The sequence below is a fragment of the Zingiber officinale genome, chromosome 1B, assembly GCF_018446385.1.
Source record: "Zingiber officinale cultivar Zhangliang chromosome 1B, Zo_v1.1, whole genome shotgun sequence".
Taxonomy (NCBI): Eukaryota; Viridiplantae; Streptophyta; class Magnoliopsida; order Zingiberales; family Zingiberaceae; genus Zingiber; species Zingiber officinale.
The window spans coordinates 148,448,899-148,476,482 of record NC_055986.1 but is presented as its reverse complement, the minus strand read 5'-3'; the positions used below and the strand labels follow the sequence as shown (position 1 = coordinate 148,476,482).

Below are 27,584 nucleotides of genomic sequence, written 5' to 3'. Positions count from 1 at the left end.
GTGTCGGCAATATATTGGAGTTGAAGAAGAAAGGAGATGTAACATAGGAAGGATATGGCGCTGAGCATGGTTTTAAATCTTGTTCTGCCGAACGAAACAGTCACATATCATTTTGGTAATTTATTGAAATTTAATACCACTTAACACAAACAATGTCTCTTTTCTCCTTCAAGTCTTCAATCTCCAATCTGTCACTGACACCATACATCGGAGCATCGGCATGATACAATATCTTTGTGGTCAGAGACCAAAACTATGGCACGGTTCGAGATTTCGAATCTTAATACCGAGTGGTATCGAGTTTCAGGGATTTATTGGGCCGATACATTTAGATTATTTCATCCGGCTTGGTACGAGATTTCAAACCAAAATTTATAGTTTTATCTATTTCTTTATGATCAGATAATAATACCTGTGGTAAATACTTTAGGTTTTTAAATATTCAATGCATTTTCCAGTTACAAATGAGTAAAACTATTTTAAGAATATTATTCTGAAAGTATATAGAAGTGCATGTTTTACTAGTAGTTTGGCTGTGGAGTGGTATTGCTGTAACTAATTAGGGCTTCAAATACTAGATGCATATTCAGTTACATAAGTGAAACTAATTTAATACTATTATTCCGAAGGTATATAGACTTGCAAGTTGTGCTAATAGTTTCTGTTTGATTGTGACGGGGTATTGCTATAACTAATTATACAACTTCTAGATTAGACTAGGTACATGCATTCAAATACTTGCTTTGACACAATAAGAAAAAATAAAATATTTTTTTGTTAAAATCTAATGTTTGTGAAATGCTATTTGGGTAGCTGTTATTTCTTTGTTTGATCATTCTTCTTCCCTCATGTGTATGTGTAGCATTAGTGGGTGAGTTATGTTTTGCATTGTCAAATTGGTTGGCAACACAGCAGATGAGAAAAGCTCATCCTCTCTCTGACTTCCTCATTTTCTGCTATTATTTTTTCTCTAAAAACAATAGAACTAATAATATGCAAGTGTTAGAATAATTATAGGGTTATTCTTGTCTTTTGGTGTATATCTTCTTTCCTATATAAAGGCCTAACTCGTGGTTCCCAAGATACGAGATTTTAGGTTTTGCTTTCAACATGATATCAGAGCAAGGTTAAAACCCTAATTTCTTTCCCCTCCGTCTGCTACGCCGTCATCCTCCCGCTCCCTGTCGCGAATGCCTCAAGCTCGCCGTCTCCGCCGCACTCTTCTTCCTTGGCCTCGCTCGAGCAGATCTTCCTTGGTCTCCTCCTCGATCGTGACGACGCGCGGGTGGAATCCGTCCGGCAGATGCCCTTCGAAGCCTCTGCAGCTTCAAACCCTCCCACTCGAAAGCGAGTCCTCTCCGCACCGTTTGCCTCTTCCCCATCCAGGAGGGTTTGCGTTGCGTCTCTCTTCCGCGAGTTCTCCAGCGACAAAGGGCTTCTCCACTCATTTCTTTTCTTCCTCTTCCCTATCAAGGTCGACACATCTTCATCACCGGAGGCTCCAGCAGGATCGGCCTCTCCCTAGCTCGCAAGGCCGCTGTCGAGGGCGCCCGCGTCTCCATCCTCGCCCGCAGTCCGACAACTGCATCCCCTCCCTTTTTCTTCTTCTGTGGTTGGTTGCTAGGAAATCTCTTCCAGCATAAGCAAGCTCACTTCATCTATTCCAGCAGTCCGACTCACAGCTCTATTCATGGCTACATCTGGCACCCCAAAGCCAGATACCTCAATCTTTACCAACCATATCACTGCACCTCTTTCTTCCGAGCAGTTGGATGGTAAAAATTATATCTCTTGGGTATCTCACATTGAGCTTTGGCTTGTTGGACAGGGTTATGAGACACATCTCACTCAAACTGAAGAAGATGTTCAAGTCGTTGATCGTCTTCTGTGGAAGAAGGTTGACGCTCAGTTGTGTTGTATTATCCGAGCCACCATCCATCCATCTCTTAGGAATGTCTTCCGTACTCACAAAACCTGCAAAGCTGTTTGGACCTGCTCGACAACTCTTCTGAACACCTCTCGGCGACTCTGTCAGTTTGTGAAGATCTCGGCCGTCCTCGGTGCCCGTGATTAAGGTTACGATCTGTCGAATCGCCGAACGAAGGGCGGGCGCGTGGCGCGATCTAGTCGATGGGTGGATCTCGGTGGTCGAGCGAAGCTCGGCGATCTGCACAAAAGTCGGTAGGAAGGATTCCGGCGGCGACCCTCCGGCCTTCAAGTCGGTGGCGGTGGAAAAAGTGGTACATGACTTGTATTGTACCTTTTGAAAGTAAGAGGCTCTTTATATAGGCGGGGAAGGAACTAATGCGTCCAAAGGTGCGTCGTGTCGGACCTATACCGTATGCACTTGTCGGAGAGCTTACCTAACACCATCTTCTACTCGATCGGCATGCCTTGATGGGACATGACGGGACACCTACTTTGTCGATTAGGAGTATGGCGTAGCCATCGACTTAATTGTCGAAGATGTTCCGTCTTTTACCACCACCCGGGGCGTCCGTCCGGGCCGGTAAAGAATGTCGTCCGGACCTTAATTTCGTCTTGTGGTAAGGCCGTCCTTCCTTCGATCGTTATGTCTTTGTTTCATTTGTGGAACCACAGTCCCTACCGAGTGCTTTTACTACGGATGTCCCTTTCTTCCAGTCCGGTCGGCTCGTCCTTCTTGGCGGGCCACTGGGCCCTTTGACCTCCCGTGGCGTTGACCCCTCGTTATGGGGTTCCGGATTCTTACCACCGGATCACTTGCCTTCCCTCGAGTCTAGTCGAAGGCGAAGTCCAGTTGCCGTCGTGGCGATATTCGTTCATTAGGCCTTCGGCGAGCGTAAGATGCTTATCCGTTCGTGATATCTATCCGTCCGTCGATATCTTGTCAGGTGCCTTGTATTTTCTTGGAATCCGTCCATTGTTCTCATACTACCCGCGTGCTCTGCGCGGTAAGGGGCTCGTTAAATCACGGTGGTAGGGTGACCGCGTGGCGATCGTCGTTTGTCGGTGATATGATTCGTCGCCGATGGGGCGGCCGGTTTGAAATGGACTAGATGACCTCGATATTAATGACTGGATCGGACGGTGGAGATTGCTCCGAGCGGCGATATACCCTCACACTCTCTTCCTTTTTTCCTCTCGTTTCGGTTTTGTTGCTCCTCCTTTGGCGGCGACCTTGTGCGTCGAGCTTCGAGTGACCATTGCGACTTCTTCTCCCTCGAAAAACCTTCTCGCTCTGATGCTTTCTTCTTTCTGCTAATCGTCTCCTTGAGTCGATTTCCCCATTCCTTGCTTGAACTTTCCCTTTTGGTCCGTATCCTTATTTGTCGACCATGACTAGCACCTCGTAGCCGACCGGCGGTGCTCAGGGTCTTTGGTACTCGAGCATGGAAAGCCGGTTCGGCGAGGAGGATGCCTTGCGCCTCACCTATGACTGCCGATCGACCACGAATAGTGTTAGCTACCGCGTCGGCCTCGCGATCCACGCCCTTGTTTTCTTAGAGACGATTTACGGCGGATGCGTTTTCCACCTGAGTTTTCTTAGAAGTTTGCGATTATTTCCGCGTTCCGCTCGGCGGTGGTTCCCACTCTATTAGGTTCTTGGGTGGGTGATAATTTTATTCAATGAGCGGCATCCCAAAACTTTCCCTACTTTTTTATCCCAAACAAGCCGGTGGGGCACCTTTGTTTTCAGTCTAGGATAGGCCGTCCTTTTCGATAATATCGAGCTCAATGAACATTGGAAGGAGCATTTTTTATATCGTTTTCCCGAATGGCGACTTTTCGCACCAGTGGCGGGCGATGCCATCATGGCCGGAGCTCGGCAAATTTAGAGTTGACGCGGCCTACCTTCAGGCAGCCGAACGGCTAGTTGGAGCGTATCGTATTGACAAGCTACTCCTCCAGGAATGCACGTATTCGCTCTACCCACGCCGATCGCCTGCGGCAGTAAGTTCCTTATCTTCCATTTGTTTTTTACAACGGTTTATTTTTGCTCCTGCGGTGAAGTCGTGTGGCGCGAAAGCTACCGAAGCTCAGGCCGCTCAGTTGGGCGGTGGCCAGGAGGCGCCGAGCAGGGCCTTGCTCCGGTGATCCGGCGGCGAAGAAGGTGAGGGACACAGTGTCCCGAAGCCTTAAACGTGACCCCTCGTGATGAGGCCGCGGCAGAACCTCCGAAGGCGGGTGGAGGCGTTCGGCCGATGATGTGCTTGCGCTCGGAGCGCCGGCGACCAGTCGCCCTGCCTCTACACTTGATGAGCTGACCCAGGCGGGGGCGGGTGCAGCAGTCTGTCAGGACGGTTTCCTTGAGTACCCCGACCCCTCGGGGTTCTCAGGGCCGGCTCGAGTGCCGTCCTCCGGCCCTTGAGAACTGCGCGTATCAGGCGTTTGGTGACTTCCTCCTCGTCCACGGTAAGGCCGGTATATCTCGGAGCGAGCCGGCGGCTCGAACTTAATAAAGACGTTCTGCGCCTCCCTCGGGCGTCAGGCTGGCGATCGGCGGTGGTCCCGGCGGCGATTACTGGCGTGCCCTCTTGCCTGAGCTTGGATAGGCGCTCGGCGTCGAATAGCCAAGATGACTCCGGGCAGCTCGGTGGCAGTGACCTCAGGCCACCGGGGTATGTTCTTCTTTTCTTTGTTTGCATATTCGAATTAAGTTTTTTAACCTGCGCACATTTGCTGGCAAAACTGGGTGGAGCGGATCGCTATTAGCGATCGATTGGCCGAACTGGAAGACGAGCTGAAAAAACAAAAAGCTACGGGGGATAATGGGCAGTCGACGGCCGCTCTGGAGAAGTCCCAAAAACTGCTGGATGTCGAGCGGAAAAGGGCGTCCAATCTGGCGAGCAAGGTCGTTCGGCTTGAGGCGATGCTCAAACAACGGGATAAGGAGATCAAAACGGCGACCACTCGGAAGCAACAGGCCATCAATGATATGGATCGCATGAAGGTGGAGATCAGGGGGCTGGAGCAACGCATCAAAGACTAGAGCCGCTCGGCTGATCTCGAAGATTTGATGGGGACTTGAAGGAGCTTAGCTGCTTGCGATGCTGCCCGCCGCGCTCGAGAATACCAAGAGAGTCGGCCGCTCGGATGAAGTGAGGAAGGCGTTCCTCCGCTCGGAAGACTTCGGAGAGAAGTTTACCGACAAGATATCCCTCGCTTCGGTGGCGATCAGGCGGTGGTGGGCTATCGAAAGACCAGGCCACTGCAGAGCTGACCCTCCCCCCGAGGATCTAGCGAGCGTGATGGACACCGTCCCCGACGCTCTTTTTGATTTTGATGTGTGAGGAGCGTTCTTGTAAACTTTTTTGAATTCCCGTCGTTCGGCCCTGCTTATTTCTGTAATGACTTTTTTTGTCTTGCATAGTAGATAATCTTCTGTTCCTTTCACTTTTTATTTTGGCAAGAAATTTTTCCTTCGTCACAACCAAGTGTTCTTTAAAACTCTTCCGCTCGGCACCACTCGAATTGTCCTTAATGTCTTTCATCATGCGAACGTCGCTTGTTAACTTGTTTGCCCTTTTAATTCCGGTTAACCATCTTTTGCTTCGCGCCTCACCTCAAAGGGGTTTTCGCTGGATTTTCGCATGCGAGCCGCTCGGACATTTACAGACACCGGCTCGTCTCTCGATTTTTAACGACGGAGCTCGTCGGTCTTCCGCTCGGACGTTTATAGACGCCGGCTCATCTCTCGATCTTTAACGACGGAGCTCGTCGGCGCGGATATTTATAGCCGGTCGGCACGGCTCTCGATCTTTAACGACGGAGCTTGTCGGCACGGATATTTATAGCCGGTCGGCGCGGATATTTATAGCCGGACGGCGCAGCTCTCGATCTTTAACGACGGAGCTCGTCGGCACGGATATTTATAGCCGGTCGGCGCGGCTCTCGATCTTTAACGACGGAGCTCGTCGGCGCGGATATTTATAGCCGGTCGGCGCGGCTCTCGATCTTTAACGACGGAGCTCGTCGGCGCGGATATTTATAGCCGGTCGGCGCGGCTCTCGATCTTTAACGACGGAGCTCGTCGGCGCGGATATTTATAGCCGGACGACGCGGCTCGATCTTTAACGGCGGAGCTCGTCGGTAGCGGATATTTATAGCGGTCGGCGCGGCTCTCGATCTTCAACCGGGCTCGTCGGCGCGGATATTTATAGGCGGTCGGCGCGGCTCTCGATCTTCTTGGCGGAGCTCGTCGGCGCGGATATTATAGCCGGTCGGCGCGGCGATCTTTAACAGCGGAGCTCGTCGGTGCGGATATTTATAGCCGGTGGCGCGGCTCTCGATCTTCGACGGGGCTCGTCGGCGCGGATATTTATAGCCGGACGGCGCGACTCTCTTCTTGCCGGGCTCGTCGGCGCGGATATTTATGGCGGGACGGCGCGACTCTCGATCTTGACGGGGCTCGTCGGCGCGGATATTATAGCCGGTCGGCGATCTTTAACGGCGGGGCTCGTCGGCACGGATATTTATAGCGGTCGGCGCGGCTCTCGATCTTTGCAGCGGAGCTCGTCGGCGCGGATATTTATAGCCGGACGGCGCGGCTCTCGATCTTTAACGGCGGAGCTCGGCGCGGATATTTATAGCCGGTGGCGCGGCTCTCGATCTTTAACACGGGGCTCGTCGGCGCGGATATTTATAGTCGGTCGGCGGCTCTCGATCTTTAACGCCGGAGCTCTCGTAGCGGATATTTATAGCCGGTCGGTAGCGGCTCTCGATATTTAATGACGGGCTCGTCGGCGCGGATATTTATAGCGGTCGGCGGCTCTCGATCTTTAACAGCCAGGGCTCGTCGGCGCGGATATTTATAGCCGCGCGACTCTCGATCTTCGGCGGCTCGTCGGCCTTTCAAGCTTACCATGTCGGCGGTGGGCCTTCGTGTCGTATCCGCGATTGAGCAATATTTATGCGGAGCGGCGGGTTATTTGCTTCTAAGTCTTTAAGCGTATAAACCTCCGGCGATCGGCTCGGGGCCTTGCGTAGTAAGCCGTTCGGCGGAGAATGCTCGATGTGTTTCGTCTTTTTGCTTCTGCATTACAGTGCATGGCGACTAGCGTATACACAAAAATAGATTACATTTGTGCCTTTATTTCGATAAAGTGGAGATGATTTGCACTCACGGTCGATCCGGTGCCGTCTTCGAATAATAGGCTCCGGCGGGCTTTCAATAACTTTGAAGGACACGCCCGGGTGCCTCGGTTTGCTACGTCGCCGGCCGGCTGACTTTCTTCAGACGAGATCGCCGACACGAATGATACAGGGATTACTCGGCGGTTGTAGTTACGCTTCGTTGCCGGTATGCCATCAGCGACGGACGCCTTGGCTCGCTCCTCTTGACGAAATCCGACTCCATGTCCCTCAGATTCGGCGTTGCCATCATCGTGATTACGGATCGGACGGACTCAGCGCCGACTTCCAGGAATGCGCCTCACCGCCGTACGAATGGAGCGGTGTGGCGCGTCCCTTCCTTTGGCGTTGTTGGATGGCCAGGCGCTGGCGCCGTCGGCGACTTCCTCCCGAATGGTCGAGGCGAGCATAAATCTGAAGGATTTCCCGATTGGCTACTTGACGGCCGTTGCTGCTGAGGATAGGCCGGGCGTGAAGTGTTGTTCGATCGTAACTGGCGCGATCCTCTAGCACCTTCCACATGAGCGCGGTTGTGAAACGATCGGCGAGGATCTGGAATCGACGAGATGATGTGTTGCGGATGAATTTTTAACCATCTTTCGGTGATCTTTGCCGGTAGCTCGGCCTCCACCACTTGGAAAAATAGTCGACCGCCACTAGTAAAATTTCCTCTGCCGGTCGCCGTGAAATGGACCGTGATATCCGTTCCCGTTGATCGAGCAGGCGTGACGGTTGATACCTTCGTTTCTTGACCGGTCGGTGGGAGAAGTTATGATATTTACGGCGAAGGCGTATGATCTTGTCCGGCGGCTTGTAAAGTTGGCGAAAGTACGGCGAGAGGATCTTCTTGTGACGGCGGCCGGATGCCCCGCGTGATCCTTGATGTACTTCACGGAGGATGTAGGCGAGTCCTCAGAGCTCGCGCGTTTGACAGGCGAGAAAGCTTTCTTGTAAAGCGATCGCGATGTGTGACCGTGAGCCCTCCTTCTTAGCGGTAGGACCGTACTCCTTTGGATGGTGTGGCGCGGCGGAGGAACTATGATGGGTGTCAGATCGCTTGGAAATGTAAGGCCTTCCGTCGGTCGACGTCGTAATGATGCTTTTCGATTGATTCTTTGAATGGCGGCCGCGTTATTGAGCTCATGAGCTTGGCTAACTCATCGGTTGCTTGATTTTACTCTGGTATCTTAGTCTGATACTTCTCTAAAATCAGCCTTGGGTTTCTCGAAGGCTTCGGTGAAGCTTAGGTATTGATTCGAAGGTACGGAGGAGGCTGGCGAATGCGGTCAAGTGAAGAGTGACCGGCTCCAGCGTGAAATTGCTGTGAAGCCGACTATGAGGCCTCGTGCTCTGCCGTTGTTGGTAGCTTTATAATCGGTAGGATGGATAAGTCGTCTTCTCTTCTTGGGGAAAGTGATATCGATCCAGCTTAGTAGTGTGAATGACCCGTTCGTATATTCTCCATAGCTTACGGTTCGGCCTTTGCACTTGATCGTAAAATCGGCGAGTTGAGCTTTGATCGTGAAGTGGTATTGGATGTCAATTCACTCGACTCCGTCGTCCGTTTGATGGCAGTCCGGATGCCTCTGGATTTAGTAGCACGTCCAAGCGGGCTATTGGTTTTGACAACGATCGTGTGCGCCGGAAGTATGGACGAAGCGCGGCGGCGAGAATCAGCAACCGACTTTTCCGAGCCGGTGTGGCGAGATTGACATCTTTTAAAATGTGACTAAGAAATACAGAGCTCTTCTCCTCGACCTCGCTAAAAATTGAGCCGATTGCGTACTCGGTTGAAGACAATGCGTATGAAGTGGCTCGCGATCGGCAGCTATCTGGGAGGAGTTCGGTATGCCTTGAATCTTGAGCGGTCGCGTTCTTCGTCGGTGAAATTTTGTAGCTGCGTAAGATCTTGAAAAAGGAAGGCTCGGTCGGCGGTTTTGGAGATGAACCTAGGCAGGCGGTTATCAGACGGTCAAATGCTGCGCACCTCCTTGTATTTCTTGGGCGGCGTATCTTGTAAACTTTCACCTTCTTTGGGATTTGCTTGATTCCCTCTCGGTCACTATACCCGAACGCCCTCCTTTTGCTCGAGCAGACATACGAGGATTTAACTTGACTCCATACTTGCGCGTTCGGAAGGTTTCCTCCGTGTCCTTGAAGAGATTGGCGCTCGGACGGACTTAATGAGAATGTCGTCCATAAACTTCTAGATTCAGCGATCTGCTCTCTGAATACTTTATTAATGACGATATGTGGCTCGCGTTCTTGATCGACAGCATCGCATTATAGCGATAAGTCTGGTCGGTAGTCGCGTGACTTTTCTTGATCTTCACGGCGGCGGCTGGTGATAGCCACAGTAGGCGTCGGCATCTGATTAATTCATGACCGGTAGTAGAGTCCACCGGTGATCTGTCAAGGCGAAGGATAAAAATCTTTCGGGCGAGGCTTTGTTAAGATCAAAATCTACACTCTCCGTTTATTGCGGCTTGGAGACTAATACCACGTTGGCCCAGCTCGGGAGCTGCACCTCGCGTATATGGCCGGCTTCGAGAAGCTTTCCACCTCTGCCGGATGATGGCGTTACATTCATTGATGAAATCTCTTTTCTTTGCTTCCTGAGCGTCCGGTCGGACGTATAACTCGTCTGAGCGATTTGACGAAATTCCGGGCTCGTGTGTCGACCAAGCGAAGACATCATGATTTCTTAGAGGCGTTGGATCGGCTCCTCTTTTTCTCCTCGCGGACGCAATAAAGGTTGTGGCCTCCGATCGGGTGGGGTGAATCTGCACTTCCTCTTTTTCTTCGTAAATTAAAGTGGGTGGCTTTTCGGTGATGGCGTTTACCTCGATCAGGGCGTTTTCCGGCGGAATTAGCTTGGACCTCGATCCGTGGCGCCTTCCGTGATCTCCTCGTACTTCTCCACTTGGTCCTCCGGGAACTTGATCTTCGATGAAAGTTGGGAATTCGTTGAGCGCCGGTCGTCCCAAAATGACGTTGTGGGGCGAGGGAGAGTCGACCACCACAGTTTAATGTTCTTGTCCTCTGGCGGCTCTTCTCAGCGAGGTAGCCGGTAGGATCGGCCGGCCAGTGAACCGTTACAAGTGAACCCGTGGGCGGAGTCGTCGTGGGTGGCGGCTCGGCTCGATCGATTTCGGTGATCGAGCGCCCTCTTGAATATGATGTTGTTGAGCTCACAAATACGCGGTGAATAGTGTAATTGGCTATTACCGCTTTGATGAACAGAGCATCGTCGTGGGGTACTTGACTCCTTCGAGTCCGGACGAAACTAATTTGGGTCCTTTTCGCTCGTTCTCGGCTGTGGTGACCCTAGGACGGGTTGGACGCTGGTCGGTTGCTTGGTCTCCTCCGATCGGCCGCCCGTGATAACGTTGATCTCGCCTCGGGAGTATTGCTTCTATTTTCCTCTTCCGGGGACGGTCGGGACCGTTCTCTGGGCGTTCGGCGATTCTCCTTCCTTGGAGGCGATCCGATCGAGTCTGTCATTGTCGTCATCATTTCGCGTCCGATCAACCGTTGGCTCTTTATGCTGTCGGTGAGGAGACCGTCGTCCGGCGTTCGAGGCATGGGATGAGCCACGAAGGGAAGCTTTCGGCAATCCCTTGTGTTGTGGGTATCCGTCCGGTGGAAGGAAGCGAGCGGGTCCGTCTCTTCTTTATCTTGGAGGCGGTGCCTCTCTGCGTGCGATCTAGCGTGGGGGCTCGGTTGCTTGACCCTTGGTCCTCTGGCGGTGATGAGCGGCGAGTTGTTTCCGCTCGGACGGAGGAGGCCGCTCGGTGGAGTTTCTTTTTTTCGGCTGCTTCCACGTTGATGTATTCATTCGCGGTGTAGCGTGTGATAGTCTCGGGCGGCTTCGGATGAGCGATCGGAAGAAATCTCCGTCCACTAGGCCTTGTGTGAAGGCATTCATCATTCCGAGGTGGCGTTGGAATGTCCATCGCCACTTGGTTGAATCATTGGATGTAAGCTCGGGCGATTCGAGCTTCTGCAATGGCGAGCAGGCAGCATTTTACGGTAGCGTCTCTGCTGGCGAAGTGGTGGAGGAAGGCGTTCGGAAGTCCTTGAAGCTTGTGATGGATCCGTCGGCGCCGAAACCACCGTTGGGCGATCCGAGAAGGTGGTAAGAAAAACTCGGCACTTTACTCCATTTGTGTATTGATGGAGGGTTGCGTGTTATCAAACTTACCGATGATCGTACGGGTCGGTTATCCCATTATACTCGCCGATCGTCGAGGGCCGTAATGCGGGGGTCTCGTAGAATAGCTTGAAAATTGGCGATTGATCCGCTCGGCGATGCTTCCGCTCGGGGCTTTCCTCTGTCATCTCGTCAGGCATTTCGTAGAAGAGACCCCTATCTCTGTGAGTTGAATGCGGCCTCGGTGCGAGCAGGCAGATGAAATCACGGCGGTGGCGGTGGTGCTTCTCGGCCACGGATCTTGATGTTGCTTCTGCTCGGCGCTCGGATCGGCTTCATTTTGCTCCTGACTTGGCGGCCTTATCTCGTCGGGCGTCGAGTTCCTCGATCGAAAGTGTCACCGCGTGTTGTCGTCCGCCTCGTCCATTGTTTCCGTCGGATGCGAGGCGTTTCCAGACGGCGGCGCAATTGATCTGTCAGATCGCCGAACGAAGGGCCGGGCGCGTGGCGCGATCCTGGTCGATGGAGTGGATCTCGGTGGTCGAGCGAAGCTCCGCGATCCTGCAAAAGTCGGTGGGAAGGATTCCGTGGCGACCCTCGGCCTCAATCGGTGTGGCGGTGGAAAAAGTGGTACATGACTTGTATTATGTGTACCTTTTGAGAAGTAAGAGGCTCTTTATATAGGGCAGGGAAGGAACTAATGCACGTCTACCGAGGTGCATACGTGTCAGCAACCCATACCTTGGTATGCACTTGTCAGAGAGCTTACCTAACACCATACTGCTACAGTCCGAGCATGCCTTCGATGGGACAACAGGACACCCTGCTGTCAGATTAGGAGTATGGCGTAGCCATACAACTTGACGAAGATGTTCCGTCTTTACCCACCACCGTGGGACGTCCGTCCGTCCGGACCAAAATGACGTCGTCGAACGGCCTTAATTTCCGTCGGTAGGCATGCGTCCTTCCTTCGATCGTTATATCGTTTCATTTGAGCGTCGGAACCCTGGTCCCTACCAGGGTGCTTTTTACTACCAGATGTCCCTTTCTTCCAAGTCCGGTCGGCTCGTCCTTCTCCGGCGGGCCACTGGGCCCTTTGAGCTCCCCGTGACGTTGACCCCTCATTATGGGGTTCCGGATTCTTACCACCGGATCAGATTCAATGTCAACTTATCTGGTTCAGTCTCTAGCCTTCTTTGTGATTTCAATGAACTGCTCTCACCTGCGGCCAATCCTGTTGAAGATCTTGAAAATCGGAAGAAACTTTTTGTCTCTGGCTTTATATGGTCTGCCCACAGATTATTCTCATGTCCGTGACCAGATCCTGGGCAACCCCACAGAAGATACCTGAGCGACTCTTCTCCGTGTCCTGGCCAAAGTCTTGACGATGCCTTCTTCATTGCCCGTCGACTCGTCGACTTTGGTCTCTCGACACAACAACAAACCTCCACCTCGCAAGGGTGGCAAAGGGCGTCCTTGGTGTGATCACTGCCACCGACAGGGATACACAATTGATAAGTGCTGGAGTCTACATGGTCGTCCTCCTCGTGCTACTCAGATCGTTCAGAGTTCTGTTGCTTCTTCAGCTTCCACTTCACAATTAACACCGGATTCGACTCCAACACCTTTCTATACTGACTTTCTGAAATGGTTTGAGGATCGTCAGACTTCTGGTTCCACTGCTACCATTGCACACGCTGTACTTCCTTTGCTGGCATATCTCGTTCTTCGGGTCCTTGGGTTCTTGATTCTGGGGCCACCGATCATATCACTGGTAATAAATCCCTATTTTCCTTCCTCACTACTTCTGGTAATTTGCCAATGGTCACCATGGCCAATGGTTCCCAAACTCAATCTCAGAGTATTGACATTGTTCATCCTTCTTCATCTCTTTCCATTCATAATGCTCTTTATGTTTCTGGCGCTCCCTTTAATTTATTATCAATAAGTCAACTTACTCGATCTCTTGATTGTATCATTTCTTTTATTAATACATCTGTTTCCTTACAGGACCGGAGTACGGGGAGGATGATTGACTTCGGATGTGAATTTCATGCCTCTATCGGCTTCAACAACCCTCTTTTGTTGGTTCGGCAGCGGCCTCTCCACTACTTATTCATGCTCAGTTGGGACATCCAATCTTAATAAGTTAAAACAGTTACATCCTAGTCTTTCTCACTTAGAATCTTTATCTTGTGAGTCCTGTCAATTAGGTAAGCATGTTTGTAGTTCTTTTTCTCCTCATATTGAGAGTCGAGCTATGTCTCCTTTTGCTTTGGTTCATTCTGATGTTTGGGGTCTGAGTCGTGTTTCTTCTACAATGGGGTCAAGGTATTTTGTTACTTTTATAGACGATTTTTCCCGTTGTACATGGTTATATCTAATGAAGGATCGTTCAGAATTATTTTTTATTTTTGAATCTTTTTTTCTAGAAATAAAAACTCAATTTGATACTTCCCTTCAAACTTTGCAAAGTGATAATGCACGCGAGTATTTATCTACTCAATTTCGTACCTTCTTGACATCTCATGGTGTGTTGCATCGCACGTCTTGCCCTCATACCCCTCAACAGAATGGGGTTGCAGAACGCAAGAACCGTCATCTCCTTGAGATCACTCGGACTCTTCTTCTCCATTCTCATGTCCCTCTCAGTTTTAGGGTGATGCCGTACTTACTGCATGTTATCTCATCAATCGCATGCCTTTATCCACTCTCCAGGGTAAAATACCTCATCAGGTACTTTATCCGCATCAGCCTCTTCATCCTCTACCACCTCGGGTCTTTAGTTCTATATGTTTTGCTCATGCTCTTGATCCCGGCATTGACAAACTTTCTCCCCGGTCTCATAAGTGTGTCTTCCTTGGGTACCCACGGTCTCAGAAAGGGTACAAGTGTTATTCCCCTACTCTTTGTCGGTACTTCATTTCTGCTGATGTCACATTTTTTGAGTCAGTTTCTTTTTTTTGGTCCCTCCGCTTCACTGGTCGAGGTTTCTCACTCTCCACTTGCACCAGTAACTATCTTTTGTCCTCCGGAGGCGCCTCTATCATCTCCAGTCTCGTCTCCTCCTTTGCAGGTTTATCAGCGTCGTCCTCGTTCTGCTTTGCCGCCGACCAATACTGACACTGCCGTGGGCACATCTTTGGAGCCAAGTCCTTCGCCGTTTCCTCCAGTCCCATCTCCTGACTCTGATGTTCCTATTGCACTTCGGAAGGGTATGCGTTTCACTCGTAATCCTTCTCTTTACTATGTTTCTTTGAGCTATCATCGTCTTTCTCCATCCTATTATTATTGTCTGTTTTCCTTGTCGTCTGTTTCTCTTCCAAAGACTACAGGTGATGTCTTTGCCCATCCAGGATGGAAACAGGCTATGCTTGATGAAATGAATGCCTTACAGAGCAGTGGGACTTGGGACCTCGTTCCTCTACCTCCTGGGAAGTCAGTGGTTGGTTGTCGATGGGTGTTTACGGTGAAAGTTGGTGTAGACAGCACGATTGGTCGGCTTAAGGCTCGTCTTGTCGCTAAAGGCTATACTCAAGTATTTGGATTGGATTATGGAGACACCTTTTTTCTTGTTGCCAAGATATCTTCTGTGCGTCTTTTCCTGTCTATTGCTACAATTCGCCATTGGCCCCTTCATCAATTGGACATCAAAAATGCATTCTTACATGGTGACCTGCTCGAGGAAGTCTACATGGAACAACCTCCGTGTTTTGTTGCTCAGGGGGAGTCTTCTGGTATTGTATGTCGCTTGCGGAAATCTTTATATGGTCTCAAGCAGTTACCCAGAGCATGGTTTAGTAGATTTAGTACCGTAATTCAACAGTTTGGCATGACTCAAAGCGAGGTTGATCATTCTGTCTTTTATCGTCACTCATCTACTGGTTGCATCTATGTAGTGGTTTATGTTGATGATATTGTCATCACAGGTAATGATCATCTTGGGATTTCACAAGTAAAACAACATCTTTTCAAACATTTCCAGACAAAGGATCTCGGCAAACTCAAATATTTCCTAGGGATAGAAGTGGCACAGTCTAAAGATAGGATCATTATATCCCAAAGGAAGTATGCAATGGATATTCTGGAAGAAACAGGAATGTTAAACTCAAAGACAGTCAACAATCCCATGGATCCTAATGTTAAGCTCCTGCCAAATCAGAGGGAGCCTCTTTCAGATCCTGAACAGTACACGCGATTGGTAGGGAAACTAAGCTACCTTACTGTCACTCGTCTGGATATCTCATTTGCAGTAAGTGTAGTAAGTCAGTTTCTTAGCTCTCCGTGCAAAGAACATTGGGATGTCGTGACTCGCATTATTCGATATATCAGGGGTGCACCAGGAAATGGTCTTCTATATGAAGACAAAGGACATACTCAAGTCATGGGATATTCTGATGCAGATTAGGCAGGATCTCCCTCTGATAGAAGATCTACTTCTGGATTTTGTATATTTGTCGGAGGTAACCTTGTTTCTTGGAAAAGCAAAAAACAAAATGTTGTGGCAAGATCCAGTGCAGAAGCAAAATATCGAGTTATGGTTATTGCCAGTCAAGAACTTATATGGTTAAAACAGTTGCTTCAGGAACTAAGGTTTGGAGAGGTTACACAAATGTCACTCATATGTGACAACCAGGCCGCTATGCATATTGCCTCAAATCCAGTCTTCCATGAGAGAACAAAGTATATTGAAGTTGACTGTCACTTTGTTAGAGAGAAAGTCATATCTGGAGAAATATCTACTAGTTTTGTCAACTCACATGATCAACTAGCAGATATATTCACTAAGTCACTTAAAGGTCCCCGAATTGACTACATATGTAACAAGCTTGGTGCATATCATCTATATTCACAAGCTTGAGGGGGAGTGTTAGAATAATTATAGGGGTATTCTTGTCTTTTGGTGTATATCTTCTTTCCTATATAAAGGCTTAACTCGTGGTTCCCAAGATACGAGATTTTAGGTTTTGCTTTCAACAGCAAGGATTATATATCTGATTATATAATTCAATTAAAGACATGAAGTTGGCTACCTCCAATTGATTTAGATCGATCCTTGTTATTTCTAGTATTTTTCATGAGAAATTTGCAGATATTGAATCAGTGAATAATCCTGATTCCTGATATGGTCCAAATCTATTGTATTCTATGGCTGTTTTTCCATTCTTTTATTCTCCATCTCTCCATCTCACAATTATATCTTATAAATTGCAGCTATGATCAATGTTTCATTTCCCAGATTTGTTGAGGCTGTAAAATAGCCATCTTTAACTGAACCATTTTCCACAACTCCAGCTCCTTTTAATGCTTGGCAATCTTTTAGGTGTTGCTACATTTTGCCGGGTGAGATCGGCATTTTCCAGTAAGGAGGTAGCATTACCAGTGGAAGCAGAAGAAGGGTTTACCGGTCTTCTTGAATGTTCAAAGAAGAGGGATATACCCACAGATTTATTGCTTGAAGCACCAATTGAGGAACAAAAACTTGAGATCACACAGGAGGATTTGTTAAAAGTGGATAATGAGGGTCGTTGTATAATCACTGATCATGGACATTTTGGTAAGATAATTCCCCACTGCTTACACGTGTAATAAGTCAACAAGCCAATAGATAAGGAAATTGCACAAGATACCTGTTCACTCATGACCATCATAAACTTCATTTCATGTCTTGTATTACCTTATCAAGTTTTTTGTTTGAAATATCATCCCAAACCTTCAGTTTTATTTATTTAACATTAACAAACCTTCCTTTGCAACTTCTTGATGCAGTACTTTTTAATATATATGGCCCACGAGCTGAACATGATGATGAGGAAAGATGCCGCTTTAAATTTATTTTCTTCAAGATCTTACAGGTAGTTACTTTCTCTCTTCTCCCTTCTGATATTTCATTATGGTTCAGCAACTTGTAAAACTTGTTGGTTAAATGTTAAATTTCTATACAAATTTGCAACTTCCTTACCTATTGCCACCAGATGTGTAAGTGAGTGTTTTTCATCGAATTGAATGCTCATGCTTGTCATACTTGTTGCTACAAGTTGACAAGGTTGATAACTTAATTTTCAGGACATTATGGATTCCCATTTTCTTCATGTTACCTACTAATATTCGCAGTGGTTATTTATGAAAGTGTCATATATTACTCAGAACTACTTGATGTTATTTTGTTCTCAGTTATATTCTGATATAATTATTTCATTTAAACTCCTGGGTTTATTTTTCTAAGAAGTTCAAATGTATTGTAGAGAAGATGGGATTTTCTCCTTAATGAGGGAAAGAGAGTATTTGTTGTTGGAGATCTTAATATTGCTCCCACTGCGATAGATAGATGTGATGCAGATCCAGAGTTTGAAAAGAACTTGTAAGTTGCATGTGCAATCACAATATTCCTGACTGCATGAGAATTGAAAGCTCAAGTTCCTTTGAAATTTTATTTTATTTCATAAGATGATTCAGCAAGTGTGATAAAAATGCCACTGAACCAAGTTTCTTACCTCAAAAAGAACACAAATATTTTACCCTAAAAATATAACACTAGTTTAACTTTGGATTATGTAGGAAAAGGTTGTTGGTGCCCTTAAGGGATAGAGGAGTTCAACTAGAATAGATGTTTTTTGTTGTGAGAGTACCGATAAGATATCATTTAGAACGCCAAAGATATTTTCTCAAAACTGCAAGCATCTCAAAATAATGAATAAGGTTAGTTCTTTTGCAGTTAATGCAATTAGGTTTGGGTTAAATAAATAACTTCTTTGTCTAAGAAAGTGACTATATATGGACCCAAAACCAGTAATACTTGTGAGAGATATTGTTAGTGTATACCATTACATTCATAGATCACTAGATATATCGTGGTTTGAAATCTCGTATTGTGCAAAACGGCCGAAACGTATCATTCCGGTAAATTACCGAAATTCAATAGCACTTGGCACCAAACTTCAAAATCTCAAGCCATATAGTTTCGACCTTTGACCAACGTTATTGATTCAATGTTGTGCCGACGCTCCGATGCATTAAAGGTTCAAGGAAGAAAGATGGTGGTATCGAGTTTTGGTAATTTATTAGAATGATACATTTCGCCCAACATGGTATAAGATTTAAAACCATCATCAACACTGACATAGTTCCTTCCTATGCTTCATCTCCTTCCTCCTTCCTCCTTCCTCCTTCCTCCAACCTCCAATCCACTATTGAAATCATGCATCGAAACATCGACCTGATACAGAAACAGCTTGTATGGCTTGAGATTTTGAACCTTGAGATATATCACTTTCATATAGCTAGGTTCTGACAGTCTAACTTGTTTAATGAAAATAGCAATCAAGTAAAGCTAGACATAATTGATCTTAGTTGATTTCACCTGTGTTACATTATATAACCTAGAATCTTATGATCAAGGGCTAAGAAGAGCACCTTCATTGTGTACATTGAGCAAACCAAGGTTTGAAGTGCCGTTCTGTGCCGCCCGGCACGGACGGTTTTTACCGTTCCGCCGGGCGGCCGAAACCGGCACGGGAGGCGTCCCCGTCTCGGTGGCGCCGGAGGAGACGCGGGACGCCTCCGGCGGCGTCCCGCGGCACATTCGGCAGCGAAGGCGTCGTGCGCGACGCCTTCGGCGTGTAGAAGGCGTCGCTCGCGACGCCTTCTGCGGCGCCGAAATCGTCCGGCAGGGTCGCCGGACGCTTCCGGCGACCCTTCCGGCGCCGCCGGAGGCGTCCGGCGACACTTCCAGCATCGCCGGACGGCCCCCCGCGAGATCGATCGTTTTTTTTTTTTTTTTTTTTTCTTTTTAATAATTATTTATTTTATTTTATTAATTTAAACAATTCCTAAGGAGAATGGGTAGAGGATGTGTGATATTTAAAAGAGGCTTTTATAAACCTAGTTAAATTATCCTAATAAAATATATAAAAAATATATTTAAAAGTAAAATAAATTAAATAAATTTTATTAATTAATATACTGAAAAAATAATATTTTAAATTTCATTTAAAAATTTTAAAAAATATATAATAATTCTTATTTATATTCTAATATATTTTTATTATTTTAAATTTCATTTAAATTTTAAAAAAAATGTAAAAAAAATCTAAAAAAAAATTAAAAATTCTAATAAATTATATTTGTATTATGTTTTTTTTTTTATTTTTTACTTGATATTTTTTACTATTTAAAATATATATTATTTAATTAATAATTAATTAAATGAATAAATAGTTAATTTATATAATTATTATTAATATAAAATAATATCTTGTATTATTATTATTATTATTATTATAGATACTTCCATTTTAATTTGAATTATTGATATATCAATTCTATTTAAATAAAATTATTTTAATTATTTTTTCTAACAATATTAAATTATTCAATAATTGAGAACTTATAATAAATCAATATACAACTTATTTTTATATACACAATAAACATATTTATCTTATCATTATTATAGATAAATAAAAAATACCGAAACTATATCGGCACGGCACGATACGATACCGAAACCGTATCGTTCCGGCCTGAGACCGAAACCTCGGCACGGGTCGAAATTTTAAACCATGGAGCAAACAAAAAACATGTATTCTAGTTATACTGTTTTGTGTACTTTCTCAGGTTTCGGAAATGGCTACGGTCTTTGTTGCGAGAGTATGGAGGCCAATTTTTTGATGCTTTTAGGTCAAAAAATCCCGGAAGGTATGATCCTGTTTCATCATAACCTCTATTCCAAATAACTTGTAAAGTTGTCTTGACATTGATTTTTTACCTTGTGGTTCTATTTTTTACTTGTAATCATTTCATCTAGCTCTAAACTTTTACAATCCCGCGATTGTAGAATATTTGATTGTTGAAAAACATTGGTTATGTCATCTGAATTATGTTTTAAACTCATTTTGTATTCTAAATTAATTGGAACTTGTCAGTGACGGTTTGCTGTTAACGTAATTCTTCATACTAAAATTCTCCCTGATAAAAAGGTTTTAGAATCTTAAGTTGTATAATATACTTTTTGAGTTTCCATTCCTATTCCATGATTTCCATCATGTAGTTCATACAAATATCATTCTATCAAATGTTTTCATTTGTAGTTGGAAACATATATCTGCCAAGTGCTGAGGTGAATCCTTTTGCTTAGATTCAAGTATGTCACAAGGAGGCCCCCACGGGTGTGGTGCAATAGTAAAGTATTTGGGGGAACAGATAAGAAAACCAGAGTTCAAATCCCAATAGGAATGAATATTCTGGAGGTTGGCCTCTAAGTATGCATAAGCTGGGTTTTTGGATTTTCCCGGTAAGAGAACCGGGAGGAAGGTTGTCTACCTCCAGGATTAGTAGAGCAAAGCCCGGACACCTAGATTATTATTTTTTTTAAAAAAAAGTATGTCATAAGGAGAATACAACTTGACAAAACTAATGTGCTTAAATGGACATGGATTCTGCAATGAGAAAATTATCTGCAGAATCTTCTAAAGGCAATGACATATTGGACTTCAAACTCATGCATGATTTGCTACTTTGCTGTTTGTACCTGGTTATAGGTAGGCAGGTTGATTGGAAGTCCCTAAGGCCTGGCATGAGACTGACATGGAATAACATCACCTCAACAAGTTAACATCCAGTATTTAACGAAAAGGAAAAAAGGCTCTTTAGGAGACAAACTGATTAATCACTTTACTGAGAACTTCGACTCAGTGGATAAATACTGTTGCATTCCTTTTACTCTGCTTGCTTTATCCATGAATGCACTTAATATGGATGTTTTTTGTTTGCAAAACAAATATTTATTTATTATATACCAATTCTCTTTTCGATGTAATCTAGTCAATTATACCTTTATTTTGATGGTGAGATTCTTTTCTTGAATTTAGGAGGTTACTTATAGGAGATTGAACAATGCACTTAATGTTTTAAACATAATTCAACACTGTCAGTGACAACATTCAACAATTGCGTTAAGATCTTTTAGGGATAATTGGTCATTAATTACGAGCTAGTGTCTTGACTCCAACCAGTTATGAGCTAATAATGATAAAGACTCAAGGTGACACTTGCAGTGATTTTGAATAAACATAGTTGACACATGGAAACATCTTATTTTAGCTCAAACTGTCAGATTTTACACTGGGAAGGAAAGTTATTGTTCAGGTAATACTGTTTATGAATGCTTTTTGTGAACTTAGCAGAAAAACAAACAGAATAAGACCCATGTTCATGACATTGTTGGACTGTTTCCCCCGACCTATCAAAACTTTCCACCTTTTCCATCTGAATTTCAGACATAGACCACAATTGATTCATTGACAATAACTCAGGTATTATTAGAGTGAGTTTTTGTTATATGCAAAATCTATCAACAAGCTTACCTAGAAATTGCATTGGAAGTTCCGCGAATTCTACTAATTTCAAATAATGGTATTCACTTTGAACACGCAAAACCCCAGAAGAGTGAACAATCTGTAACAATTTGGTGTTTCATTTTTTTTATTGGTTTCTAGTCATCCACCACCTATACCAATCAACACTTTCTTTACTCTTGGCACCGTATACATCAACTCCATCGTCCAGCAGAGGAGACAATCTATAGAAATTTGCTATGGGTGTCATTTTATTGATTGCTCAAGTCCTCACCCACCACCTATGCTAATCTACCCCAACTTCCTTGAGTCTTGTCATCAGACCTCCACTCCATAGCCATCCTTGTTTTAGAACACCCAAACTAATGCAAGTTATTGACCATTGTACTTGAGTGTGTCATGGGAGAAATATATGGCCCTTGTAGCATTTGAAGAAAAAAACACTTTTCGTGTGCCTTTGTAAGTTTGATTTATGTGTTGGTGAAAACTGTGATGGGATGAGTTTGAGTTTGAAATTTAGAATTCCCAGAAAAATGTTTGGGTGACAGTATGGCTTGATTATGGACCCTTTATGGCATATAAATAGTGATGGTATTAATGGGCTATACGATGTTAGGAGTGGTAGTGTCATGTTGGTTAATTGTTGTCATGCTAAACTGTACATTCCATAGTGGTAGGTATCTATTGTACTCTGAAGGTGCCAACATATGTCTAGTCATGAGTCATGACAGAAAGATATATACAGCATATCCTTTCTTCCAATGCCCATTCCATTAAACTATCTTGTCTTATATTCTCTAACCTACTCGCCTCATCTCTTTCTTTATCTGTCATATTTCATACAACAGGTAATGACCATTAAGTGATTACTTTTCTTTTTTACTTTGATTATTCTTGTTATCCTTGGCTTTTCAATAGCCAGCAGTAGCTTACACCCTGTCTACTACAGAAAAGAAGCATACACTTGCTTCTCACCACGTATTGGAGCCGAGGAATTCAACTATGGCTCTAGGATTGACCATATTCTTATTGCTGGGTCGTGTTTGCATCAGAAGCATGATATTGAAGGACATAACTTCTTAAGCTGCCATGTTGAAGCCTGTGATATTATGAGTCAGTTTAGAAGAGGAAATTGTAGGAATGTTCCAAGGTATAAAGAATATAGATCAAGATTTTACTGACTTCTTGTTATTTTTTTGTATGTATCTATTTTGATTATTACTATTTACAGGTGGAGAGGAGGGAGAAACATTAAATTAGAAGGTTCAGATCATGTTCCTGTTCATGTTATATTGAGAGATATACCTGATCTTCCATTACACAACACTCCATCTTTGGCTGTCAGATATATTCCTGAAGTCCGTGGTTGGCAACAGTCTATAGGTGTTCACACAATTTCAGTTGATCTTGCCCTCAAATCTTTGAAATTACTTCCATCTTTGTTTGAGGAATTTACATGGATAGATATTCTCATGCAGGAAAGTTCTCTAGTACTGACTTTTGTTTTTTTCATCTACCATGGTGCATTCTCTTTGCTAATCCTTTTTACTGAGCTACAAATTTCTAGCTTTTGTGCATTTCAGGACATTTGTATTTAACAGGGATATTTCGTATCCTTGAAAAATGCTCTTAAGGGCTTCAAGTAAGTTAATCAACTTCAACAATTTGTGTTTGAATGAATCATAGAGGCCAAACATATATTAGGTCAAAGCTGAGATATGAATCATATATTTTCCCTTGAAGTACTTGTTTGACTCATTGAGTACACTAGTACTCCATGATAGTACCCTCTATTTTGAATATCTGCCCACATGTTTAAACTTTCCATGATTCTCAAAACATTAGATTTTTAAGGTTCCTTGCACGGTTCTTATTTGGCATCTATCTATTTTCTCCAGTTTCCTTCTTGGTGAAAGGGCAAGTAACACGTCATTGCATGCCAAGCGACTCGTCGAATGACAACAATACAACAGCAGGTCACGAAGAATGTGAAATAAGAAGTGAAGGCTGTAGCCTAACCACTGAGCAGGAATTCATTGCCACATCTCAGGACTCTCCAGATCCTAGCATTTCCAAATTGAAACTAATACAAAAACCCTATACAAGTCTAAACAACGATTCTAGTCTTACTGCTTCTCAGAAGAGTATTATGTCATCGGAAGTTGAAAAGAGAGAGTACATGTCTGGTTCCACCACAAGCATGAAGAAAAGGACAAGACATAGTACATGTTCTCAGCTTACTTTGAAATCTTTTTTTAAACAACCCAAGACTGTTGGAACATGTGATGATGATTCTTTGAGGGGTGATGCAACATCTCAAAATTTTTATTCAGAGAAAGATGCGGAGGAGGTATCTCAGATGATGGAACAGGAAGTTAATCAAGATCTACAGAACAATTGTGAAATGAGTGCGATGAGTGTAAACACATATGATGATGATTCAGAGATATCCTTTCCTTGTGAGAGGGAGAGCAACCGTGCTGCAGTAATAGAGTGGCAGAAAATTCAGCAGAAGATGAAGATGACTTTGCCAATCTGCAAAGGACATGGTGAACCTTGTGTAGCAAGATCGGTGAAAAGGGAAGGCCCCAATAGAGGCCGTCTCTTCTATGTTTGTGCTCGTGCCCAGGTTCTCAAACATCACTATATATGTTTATCTTTCTTTTAGTTGCTATTTGATTTTCCTTTTTCAGCAAAAGCCACATATATAACATGATGGTAAGAACAGAGACCCACTTTGTGGTATAACATCTCAATAGATAATGAAGCTAAAATGTTCCCTCAGTTAATTTAAAAACCTCTAAAGTCTTGACTTTTAGGGGTCATGAAGTCGCCAACAATTGGTATCTTCATGCACTGAAATAATGAACATACTAATCTCTTTTTCCTTTGCCTTTTCTGCTTTGGCAATTTGAATTGATTGAGATTGATTCGCTTTGAAACTATATGTGATTGTCAAACCAATATTCTGACATATCAAGTAATTACCTTTTTTTGTGCTTTTGTCTTGATACAAAAATTAATTTTGTTCTTCTAGGGACCTGCTTCTAATCCAGAAGCAAACTGTGGTTACTTCCAATGGGGTTCTTCAAAATCTAAGAAGGCCAAGTAAATTGCTTCAGTTTCATGACTACTTATCTAATTGATCACTTGATCCTTTCACTTGTTAAGCACAGTAAGTGTTATTCTTGACACTAAATGCTGGGTGCTTTATAAGAACTTGACACATAATTTTCAGTTTCCCTGATCATTTGATGCTGTTATTCATCTTTGTAATTATATCAATGGTATCTCCTGTTGAGCACTTGCAGAATCCAGATATATATATACAGATAACTATATTAACCTGCTTATCCCCAATTGCAAAGACTAATTGACAAAAGATACCAAGTCATCACAAAAGATTAAGAGCCTCATCTTTGTAGAACAAAAGATTCTTGGCTCAGTGGTTTGTCATTGCCAGTGGCGATTAGGCAGTCGACAAGCGATTGATAGACTTGGTTATTCACAGCTGGTAGTGTTTAGTTGCATCAATAAAGCTTTTTATTAACCAAGTACTGTCATTTTTGTTAAATTTTTTTCCTTTGGTGTATTGGTGATGGCAGTTATTTTATTTCTGACAGAACTGAAGAGGTAACTTGCTTTTAAGTTAATTTGTTGGCGTCAAGGCAGCAGAATGCAATTACTAGCCTCTCGGACCATCAGTTGTGCCCATAAGAATGCCTATGATGTAGCTATAGAATGCAATTGCTTCATGGATGATCCATGGGGGGTGCTCTTCTTTGCAGAATGATAGAATATCTTTTGTAGCAGCAACAAAGCAAAAGAATTTAGCTTTGGATCAAAGGGATGAGTGGAGAGGGTAGGAAGGAGCAATGCAAATAAGGAAACCGAGTTCTAAAGATTTAGATTTTTGAAGAGTTTGTTTTGATCTTTTTAGAAGAGTAAACTTTATAGATGTTTTGTAAGTTCATAATTATTTTATTTAAGATTTTTGTGGAAGTGGCATCTAATTTGATAAGTTGATTTATTTTCTAATTTCATTGAGCCTTATTAAATATAGGGTTATTTATTTTTATATTGGTTTTAGTTTATTTCTAATTTTGTTTAAATTAATTCTTCTAATGTAAATTAGTTTTTTTTTACATAATTATATTTGCAAAAAATTAATCATGGACTAAAAGTTGAGAATTGGTTATCAGCACTACACGATGGATGTTTTTTTTTTTTTTTAAAGTAAAAGCCGTAAAATACCTTCTATTTCAGGTGCTCTTAGTTGATTGTGATGGTGATTTTCATAAAATGGAAAAGAAGGAAGAACAAGACAGAAGAACAGTTGTATCGGTTTCTTCTTATTATAATTGTTATGTAATAATTTTTTATGGTGTCCCTTTGTGTGTTGTTTTTTTTTTAATTGGTATCAAGGTGGCAAAAGCGAATACGCTCGTCCCTAGCATCCCTGTCAATCCGTCCTAAGACCAACACAGAGGAGATAAATTATGAGCGGTTATTTTTAATTGGTATCAAGCATCTTGCTTACGTCGGTTAATCTTAGAGGTGATCAGTTTAATCTCATGAAAAATTTCCACTTGTCATTCAAGTGAATCAGAAGTGCTTGTGGAGGCTCATCTAAGATGTCAATGTTCTTAGAGTTGTCATTTCCACTCGAGGAAAATCTATAGTGCATCAGAGTTATAATTTGACCCTTAGATGCTTAGTTAACTGCTTGAAGAATCTAGTCGTTGCAGAATCTAGCTGTTGCAGCATTGTCTTGGGGGCTATTTATTGGTGACTTTTGGCAAAAGGTCAAATGCTAACCTTGGGTGTCCCACATTGAGAGGTAAAACTACGAGTGTCCCACATTGAGAGGTAAATCAAGAAATTGAGTAGGTCACCATATGAGAGGGTATTTCTCCCGGCTTCATCGGGAATTAATCCTTATTTGATTTGAAAATTCTACTATGTGGTGACCAACTCAACCAAGCCTTAAAGGTTGTGTTGGTGTCTTTTGATTGTTGAATGAAAGGTTATGATCCCAAAGATATATTATTTCATAGATAATCATTCAAACACTATAAAATACCATTCTGCATAAACAATCTAACATTGTCATAACAAAAAACATTTCCTCTCAAAGTTACTTGCTTTCAAAGTGTTGTCTGTATGTTGTTATAATGCAGTCACAATATATAAACATTCAATCATCAAGTTTGATAAATCTAAGGTATTTAGTAGGGATGGCAATGAGTCAGATTTTATATTCTTCATATTCATCCCTATTTATTATATTCATTCCCATACCCACCTCCAACTCATCGGGTATTTAACTTTCATCTCCATCCATATACTCGTCGGATAATCAGGTATCAATACTCTACCCATCATCCTATTACTATCTACAATTCTTGTTAAACAAAAAAAAAATAACATCTACTCAGAAGGACTTACTACTTGTGATGGTGATTCGACTGTTATTGGGAATAAATAAATCTAAATTAATCTATCCATCATCAAATAAAGTAGGTGCTTCTTTAGGATTAGGCAAAGAATCAGCAGCTTTTGGATTGACCTTCGCACAAACAAAGAGTTAGGAAATAGAGTTAGCAACTTGATAAGAAAATTTCAACGGAAACTTTGACAAATCTAAATAAATATAATCTACTTTTCCTGTCATATGTTTTAACAAAAAGTAAGCTATTCAGAAAAAAAATTGGTAAAGAAAAAAAAATGCCTTACTAAGATCCTTTTTTTTTTTCAAAATGATACAATTTTTGATAATTTGCTTGGAAGATATGACCTTGCCATCAGTGCAACTTCTGAAATCTGATATTGCAATTACCGTAAACATGGATCCTTAATAAACGAAGGTAAACTTTTACAGGACAATAAAAATATGAGATAGAAAGCACATTGGCTTATAACCAATACAACACGAAATTACCTGTCTACCAATAACTGAAAGC

At 43.7% G+C, this 27,584-nt stretch overlaps 1 protein-coding gene across 4 annotated transcripts in view; it reads left to right on the top strand.

Annotated features, from left to right (window-relative positions):
- Nucleotides 1-25,623, top strand: part of LOC121984654 (DNA-(apurinic or apyrimidinic site) endonuclease 2-like) — a 66,595-nt gene extending 40,972 nt beyond the window's left edge. The window contains exons 1-11 of one of the 4 annotated variants that reach the window (XM_042537718.1): nucleotides 13,082-13,391; nucleotides 16,590-16,823; nucleotides 17,036-17,121; nucleotides 17,512-17,627; nucleotides 19,883-19,963; nucleotides 22,571-22,771; nucleotides 22,853-23,004; nucleotides 23,520-24,250; nucleotides 24,659-24,796; nucleotides 24,933-25,135; nucleotides 25,245-25,623. In XM_042537718.1, the coding sequence (XP_042393652.1) occupies nucleotides 13,088-13,391; nucleotides 16,590-16,823; nucleotides 17,036-17,121; nucleotides 17,512-17,627; nucleotides 19,883-19,963; nucleotides 22,571-22,771; nucleotides 22,853-23,004; nucleotides 23,520-24,250; nucleotides 24,659-24,733 (1,980 nt within the window). In that variant the 5' untranslated portion in view covers nucleotides 13,082-13,087 and the 3' untranslated portion in view covers nucleotides 24,734-24,796; nucleotides 24,933-25,135; nucleotides 25,245-25,623. Of the gene's footprint in view, nucleotides 1-13,081; nucleotides 13,392-16,589; nucleotides 16,824-17,035; nucleotides 17,122-17,511; nucleotides 17,628-19,882; nucleotides 19,964-22,570; nucleotides 22,772-22,852; nucleotides 23,005-23,519; nucleotides 24,251-24,658; nucleotides 24,797-24,932; nucleotides 25,136-25,244 lie in introns of those variants that run through there. The other 3 variants (XM_042537742.1, XM_042537734.1, XM_042537725.1) reach the window with 3 other exon arrangements.
- Nucleotides 25,624-27,584: the final 1,961 nt, after the last annotated feature.